Genomic DNA, 8,656 nt, shown 5'->3' on the forward strand with positions numbered 1-8,656 from the left:
TTTAGGTCGGTATTCACTGTTTTTTTAGTAGTGTTTGTGCTTGCATGGATAATAAACACAGTTTCGAAGGAGCTCTTGAGTGGGATCGTCTATGCATCGGATGTTGCAATGGTGTGGGCAGATCTAAAAGAGAGATTTGATAAAATTGATTGATCGAGAATCTATCAACTCCATAGAGAAATTTGCACAATTCATCAAGTTAATTCCACTGTCTCAGCCTATTTTACCAAACTACGATTAATGTGGGATGAATTTGATGCAATTGTACCCCCACCTTCCTGCGTCTGTGAGAAATCCAAAAGTTATGTGGATCACATGTAGTATTTGCGATTGTTTGCCTTTTTAATGGGTTTGAATGAGACGTATGGACATGCACATAGTCAGATCTTACTGATGATCCTTTTACCAAGTGTTAGTAAGGCATATGCCATGATAATGGCAGATGAGAGTAAGAGAGTCATTTCGAGCATGCGTACTGGTGGAGATATGACTGAAGCTACAACTCTATATGCAGGTAGAGGGAATTAGTCTAGAAACAATCATTTTGAAGGAGATAAAAACGATTCATCAGTGAATACTGGAAGAGGAAATTACAATACCAAAAATAGAGTGAACTGGAACCTATTTTGTGATCATTCTATGATATATGGTCATACTAAGAAAAACTGTTTCAAACTAGTTGGTTATCCTGAGGACTAGAAGTTCAAAAAGGGTGGACAAGGTGCAGAACCCAACTACAATCAATCTAGAGGAATGAATTCAGCAAGAGGAAAGGGTATTGCTAACAATGTGCAGGTTGAAAAGGGTGATGATGAGTCCAGAAGTGATGTTTTTGGAGCAGTAAACACAAGATCAAACCATGAATAAGGTGCCTATGATTTCCATTCCATTCGCACTAATTTGCAGGCTCTTGCTGCTAGGCCTGACTACACTCACAGTCAGTATAAAAAAATCATGAAGCTATTGAATGAAGAAGAGAATGCTAGAGCTGTAGATATGGCAAACATGACAGGTATTTTTGATGACATAGTCTCATGTTCAGTGTCTAATAGAATATGAGACTATGTAGCTGTCATGAGTGCGAGTAATGATACACATAAAAGAGGAAACAAATGGATAGTTGATTCAGGGACAACATGTCATATGACATCCAATCTAGGTAATTTGGATCATGCTAATGCACATGATAAAATTCTTGGTAAGAGAGTATACTTACCTAATGGTCAAACCACCTTAGTTACTCATTCAGGCAGTTGTGGAGTGTTAGAAAATGTATTGGTAGTGCCTAATTTTAAACATGACTTGCTATCACCATCTCAGCTAACTAGGCAGTTAAAATGTTCTGTATACTTCTTTCCTGAGTTTTGTGTTTTTCAGGACCTCTCCAATGGAGAGGTAAAGGGGATTGGTAAGGAAGTTGATGGTTTATACTACTTTTCAAATCATTTCTCCCATGATGGACCAGATAATGTTGGTGACAAAGTAATGATAACAAAGACTGGAGGTACAAATGACATGGTTTGGCACAACAGGCTGGGTCATCCCTTTGTTAAAGTCCTCAAACAATTATCTTTAGTAGAAAAGGAATCTGATGTTAGGATGTGTAATAATTGTCTTGTATGTCCATTAGCAAAGCAAACTAGGCTTCCATTTCCAATCAGTATATCTCAGACTAGCAATGTGTTTGATCTAATTCATCTTGATGTATGGTGACCTTATAGATTTTCTACACATAATGGTTTTCAACTTTTCTAACTATTGTAGATGATAAATCCAGGATGACCTGGTTATTCCTACTGAAATTGAAAAGTGATGTTTTGTGGTGTGGAAATCTTTTCTAGCATTGGTCAGTAATTAGTTTAAAAGGCATGTAAGTAGGATAAGATCCGACAATGGAACTGAATTCTTCAGTAAAGAATGTAGTGTCATTCTATCTTCTTTGGGGATTATCCATGAAAGCAGTTGTCCACACACTCCACAACAAAATGAAGTAGTGGAAAGGAAGCATAGACATATACTTGAAGTGGCCAGAGCATTAAGGTTTCAAGGGTCTATCCCTATCAGGTTTTGGGGAGAGTGTGTTACAACAATTGTGTATTTGATCAATAGGATACCTACTGAGGTTTTGCAGGAACAGTCACCTTATCAGGTCTTTCACAGTACCATGCCTAAACTTGATCATTTAAGGACAATGGGTTGCCTAGATTATGCCACTACACTTGTTAATGAGGATAAGCTTTCTCTTTGGGCTGATGCTTGTGTCATGATGGGCAATGCACCTACTCAGAAGGGGTATTTGTTATACAACTTGAGTCTCAAGAAGTTTATAGTAAGTAGAGATGTGGTCTTTAAAGAGCATGTGTTTCCTTTTAGTAAGTTACAGGACAAGCACATGCCACGTTTTGTCAGACAAGTGTTTATTGATGATGAGTTTTTACCTGCAGTTACTGAGGTACATGATCTTAATCCTGTTGTTCCTGATGATGGTCATCAACAACCTGATCATGATATAGCAATAGAAGCAGTGGAAGAACATGTTCCCCTGATGGATCAGGCTATAGATTCAGGTGTTCCACATGTTGTGCCATATAAGACTTCTGGCAGAAGTTCTCATCCACCTTCTTGGATGAGAGAATATGTTACTAATGCAACTGATTCTGCTGCACACCCTCATTCATTAGCCAATTACATGACATACAATAATTTGTCTCCTTCTTATCAAGCTTTCTTAAGTGAAATGTCTGCTGAAATAGAACCAAGAACCCATGAGGAAGCTGTTAAAGATCCCAGGTGGGTGGAGGCCATGAAACAGGAGATCACTGCACTGCAGGATAATGGTACATGGAGTGTTGTGAAATTTCCAGCAGGAAAGAGTGTTGTAGGATGTAAATGGGTATTTAAAATTAAGTACAAGGCAAGTGGAGAAGTTGATAGGTTTAAGGCTCGACTTGTAGCCAAAGGTTATAGCCAACCTGAAGGGATTGATTATCAAGAGACATTTTCATCGGTGAAGATAGTAACTGTGAGGACTATTATTACCATTGCAGCTGCTGAAAACTGGGTGATATACCAGATGGATGTGTTCAATGCATTTTTACAGGGAGATTTGATGGAAGAAGTATACATGGAACTGCCTAAAGGTTTTTTTAGTAAGGGGGAGAAACAGGTCTGCAAACTCATCAAGTCATTATATGGTCTCAAACAAGCTTCCAAACAGTGGAATGCAAAGCTCATTGATGCATTGACTAAAGCAGGATGCATATAAAGTCAGCTAGGTCATTCTTTATTTACAAAAGGGAAAGGTTCAACATTGGTGATTGTGCTTGTATATGTGGATTATTTGTTAATCACAAGAAATGACTACAATTTGATACAGGAAACTAAAAGGGTGTTGCACTACTATTTCAAGATTAAGGATTTAGGTGAATTGAAGTATTTTTTGGGCATTGAGTTTTGCAGATCAGCCCAAGGTATTGTTATGAACTAGAGAAAATATGCATTGGAATTGATTTCTGATGCTGGTCTCACAGGAACAAGAGCTTCAACCACTCCATTAGAGTGTAATGTTAAGCTTACAAATGCTGACTTCACTTAAGATGATAATGATGAGTTGTTTGCTGATATAGGAAGGTATCAAATGATGATTGGAAAGTTATTGTATCTGACTAACACTAGACCAGACATAACATTCTCAGTGCAATGTTTAAGTCAGTTTATGCAGAAGCCAAATGTGTCTCATTGGAATGCAACTTTGAGGGTGGTCAGTTACATTAAAGCAGCACCAGGTTTGGGACTACTCATGAGTTTTGAGAAGCAGCCACAATTAGTTGGTTTTTGTGATGCAGATTAGGCTTCCTGCCCAAATACAAGAAGATCTATCACTGGCAACCTATTGAAGTATGGAAACTCACTCATTTCCTGGAAATCTAAGAAGCAACATACAGTCTCTCGAAGCTCTGCAGAGGCAGAATATAGAAGTCTTGCTACACTTATAGCTGAGGTAGTTTGGGTACACAATTTGTTCAAGGAAATGGGGTTCACTATAGATAATCCTGTGACAGCAAGGTTGCAATACAAATAGCAGCCAATCTAGTTTTCCATGAAAGAACAAAACACATTGAAATCGATTGCCACTTTATCCGGGAAAGAATTCAACAAGGATTGATCAAAACTTGCTACATCAACACTAAAGATCAACAAGCTGATATATTGACTAAGGCCTTGGGGAGGTCACAACATGATCTTTTATTGTCCAAGCTTGGTGTCTTGAATCTCTTCAATACATCCAGCTTGAGGGGGAGTATTAAAGTTGGTGACTAGTTAAGTAGTTAATTAATATATTGTTAATTCATTAATGATCAGTTAGTTTCAAAGTTAGTTACAGATTAGTTTGTTAGTAATGTCCAACAACCTGTATATATATGTGCTTTATACCATTCATTGTAATTCACTTCTTCATGTATAAAATACTAGAAGCTTCTTCCTCTTCTCTCTCTGATTGCAATACAACCATAATAGAAAATATAAATAGTCCAATAAATAGTGAATTGCAGCTAATTAGACTTCTGTTTTTCCTTTAGGAGTAAAATTTAACTTTGAAAGCTTTTGAAAAGCAGGTTTCAGAATAAATTTTCAAGGACATTCTATCAAGCAACTTTTATGTATTCAGCAATATCGTTAGAATATATATAAACATTACGTACGAACACATTAATTGCCACTTAAACTTATCGATAAATTTAATTTAAACACTCAAACTAGCCATGGAAGAAAACATAATATTAAATTGATACATAAATTAGTTTGCAATTTCTGGGCGCATGCAATATATCTTCTTTTCTGTTTGTATGCCAAAAAGTAGTCTAAGTAACCTTTTTAACGTAGCCCTCTTGTTGGTTTTAATAAAACAAAGAATTTGTAGGAAAAAAATAAAAATATTAAAGGAATTAAAAAGAAGAAAGAAAACGTATAAAATGAAGTTTAGATCGATATATTTTTACTGCAATTTAAGAATATAATTTATAATAAAACTATTATCTTCTAAACTCAAAAATAAGTAAAAAGATCTGCTGAAAATACTAAACTCCTAAAGAGTAAAATAATATTACTATTCAATTAATGAGAATATTCATATGCATGTCTCCCAGATCCATCATTTATAAAGCCTGGAATATGGTAATTGCTTCTTAATTCACTATTAATTTCCTTGTGGAAGTCTGTAATGTGGAGTTGAATAAAAAAATGTTGTTATTTCTTGTAAATTAATCAGGTGGAGGACAAATATAATCCTAAAACTGGATTTAAAAAGGTAAATATATTAAAAAAGCATAACAAAACTAAGGATAAATATAACTTATTACTGAAAATAAAGAAAAGGTCAAATATGACCCTTTTCCATATTTATTCTTAATACACTCGTGTGCAAAGCATGTACATAGAGATTTTCATGCATCGATAATCTTGGTGAACTCAATATATAGTTCTTTGTTTTATTTTAGTAATCGATATATGACGTGAATTTAAATTAGGCAACGATTGGGAAGGATGCACAAGTTGCAACACCACACATGTTTTTTCCCATCTCCATTTTGAAGTATCCATCCTCACCCCAATCTGCTCCCCATGAGTTCTTTATGAGCCAATAAGGAACACCATTTTCAACACCGTAACCCACAGCAAGAACAGCATGGTTTACGTCCTGCCAATAATGAAACGTACGTACAATCTGTTAGTAATTAACATCATCCTATATATACCAACATGAGTTGTGGTGCACTGGTGGGAGTGCTTCACCCTTAACCAGAGGTCTCGGGTTCTAGCCCTGGGCATGGAGAAAATCCTGTTGGAAGTAGATATTTGAGGTTAATTAATTACCATGGAAGTGTTGCCACATTGAGTGCTGGTGTAAACTCCGCTCTTGTACTGTTTGAAACCATCTATCACCTCAAAAGCAACACTAACAGGCCTAATCAATGCAACTGCATATTTCAGTTCATCTTCAGCACCCTGCAGTAATATATATAATTAGGCATGTTTATTAATTACTATTGATCGATCAGTTTGTGAATGAAAAACAACTCATCATGTTATATTAATTACCTCAGTAATATTGACTGAATCGATGACTTTGACACCAACATTTTCTGGTTTGAATTTACATATGCCATCCTTGGCGGTGTATGGATATGATTCTTCAGTGTCAAGACCACCATTGTATTTAATGTACTCAAACGCATGTGATGGAAGCCCTCCATTGCACCCATGGTTGTCAAAAGCTCCAGCACAGTCCACAAGCTGCTGCTCTGAAAGAGAGATTCCCTCTCCAAATGCTTGGGCATACGCTGCCTCTAGTGCACCAGTAGTGCTGCCAAAACCACACATCCATTTATATACTATTACTCCATCCCTTCCCTTCCCTTCCCTTCCCTTCCTATTTGTATGTCGTCCATTTCATCTAATTATTAGAGATAAGTAATCATCCCCTTCTTTTCAGTTTCATACCTAAACTATTACTATATTCATTCATCTTTATTTGTCATAGTTTCCTTTTTTAGAATCAAATGATAATAATTTTGATTAATATTTTACGATGTATTTTTTTATTATATTGATATGCAAAAAATTGAAATTTATACTACTTTTCGTACATTTTTTGAATATCGAAATTTTTGTTTAAAATATCGAATTAATGTAATCTAATTTAACTTTGAAAATTAGTCAAGTTGACTTTCGAAAAGTGCAACACGATAATTAAAAGTGGACAAAGGGAGTACTTATTAGTTTGAGAAACGCATCTCTATCTTTTATAACACTCTGATCATCATGGTGTGTGTATTATACTCTCTTTTATTTAAAAAAAATTGTCACTCTACATGGACTAAAAATTCCACCTTGACAAAATTTAAATAAATTATTAGTATTACTTAAAATTAAAAATTAAAAAATTATTATCCCAAAAAATAATATTTTTTTATAAAATAAAATGTAAAATATTTTTCTTACCCCACTCCATCACTTCCTCTCACCCTATACCCGTATTCCCCACCCCCTCCCCCCCGGCCGCCCATTTTTTTTAGTTTCTTTTTTGTTTAAATTTCTTTTATAAAATTATTTAATTTTTTTAACTCATCTCACCTTCCCCCTCTCAAAAAAATTTTCTCTCGTTTTGTGTTAGATATATACATATAGAAAATATATTTACTTGTCGTCGCAAGAGATTTTTAAAAATATAAATTTTTTATTTATGTTATATTCGGTACACAAGTAGAAAAATGTACATATCTAACACAAAACGAGAAAAATGTAAAAAAATAAAATAGGAGTGGAGTAGATATTTTTTTAATTTCTTTTATAAAATATTTTAAAAACCACCCATATGAATTTTTTTTAAAAATATTTTATAAAAGAAATTAAAAAAAAAAAGGACGGGGGATTATTGGGGGGGGGGGAGGAGGTGGTGGAGCGGGGTAAGAAAAATAATTTAAATTTTATTTTTTAAAAAAATATTTTTCTGGGAATAGTAATACTTTAATCTTTAATATTTAATTAATATTAATAGTTTATTGTTTAATTTTTGTTAAGGTGGAATATTTTATCCATGTGGAATGTCATGTGTCTAAAGTTTTTTCAAATAAAAGAGAGTGCATTACAGACACCGTTGATGTGTTTCTCAAACTAATAAGTGATAGTTTATGTATGAAAACTAAAAAAAAGAGATAAGTTTAGGTATGTTTTTGACAATTATCTAATGATATTCTCACCTGAATGTCCAGCAAGCTCCGCAGTCTCCCTGTGCCTTCACTGGGCTAACAATACCAATTTCCCTCCAGTCTTGCTATAATCACAAAATTGGAAATTTGCAGTTAAATACATTGCATGTTTAGTGTTAAGTTCCTATGTTTATAATTCAACTCCATTATGCATCTTGGAATATAGTAAAGCATTACGTACGTACGTACAAACTAGTTTCATTAACTCTAATGAGAAATAGTGCAGGTGCCTATTTAATTTCTAGTTAGATATAGGAGAACTCTTACTAATATCCAACCCAAAAATATATAGCAAACTCAGTCACAACAACAACACATTCAGTGAAATCTCACAAGTGATATCTAGAATGCATGTATTACCACTAGCTACCTCGTGAAGGTAGCTGAGTGCAGTGACGGAGCCAGAAATTTCACGAAGGGTGTCCAAAAGTGAACATGGTCTTCTTAAAAAGTGGAAAAAAAATTGCTACTAGAGAGATTCAAACACACGAACACATTAATTTGTGTATCTTTACACTTTCAAGACGCCTAAAATCACTAGACTACATCATATTGTTGTGTCAAGGCAGGGGCGGCTCAAACCCGATGGTGGCCTAAGGCCAAACTCAAACTAGAGGCCTTAAAAAAATTATAAATATTTTTATTTTAAATCTATTTTTCTATTTTTTTAGATGCAAAGTTGTTAATAATTTTTGTGTAGTCAATCTCTTCTAATAATTCTTTTTCAATCGATAATATAGTCAAACCACTTAATCTTTCTTGAGACATTGTCGATCTTAAATAAGATTTTATTATTTTTAATTTTTAAAAACTTCTTTCAGTTGAGGCGACTGTTACGGGAATTGTTAACATTATTCGATAAGCAATGTAAGCATTTGGAAAAGAAT

General features: G+C 34.4%; 1 protein-coding gene across 1 annotated transcript in view; it reads right to left on the bottom strand.

Annotated features, from left to right (window-relative positions):
* Positions 1 to 5,360: 5,360 nt before the first annotated feature.
* Positions 5,361 to 8,656, bottom strand: part of LOC102579266 (cysteine proteinase 3-like) — a 4,871-nt gene continuing 1,575 nt past the window's right edge. The window contains exons 4-7 of the mRNA XM_006342321.2: positions 7,761 to 7,834; positions 6,100 to 6,364; positions 5,875 to 6,006; positions 5,361 to 5,698 (exon numbers count right to left, since the gene is read on the bottom strand). Of these exons, the coding sequence (XP_006342383.1) occupies positions 5,525 to 5,698; positions 5,875 to 6,006; positions 6,100 to 6,364; positions 7,761 to 7,834 (645 nt within the window). The 3' untranslated portion in view covers positions 5,361 to 5,524. The remainder of the gene's footprint in view (positions 5,699 to 5,874; positions 6,007 to 6,099; positions 6,365 to 7,760; positions 7,835 to 8,656) is intronic.

The sequence above is a fragment of the Solanum tuberosum genome, unplaced genomic scaffold (genome assembly GCF_000226075.1).
Source record: "Solanum tuberosum cultivar DM 1-3 516 R44 unplaced genomic scaffold, SolTub_3.0 scf00037, whole genome shotgun sequence".
Taxonomy (NCBI): Eukaryota; Viridiplantae; Streptophyta; class Magnoliopsida; order Solanales; family Solanaceae; genus Solanum; species Solanum tuberosum.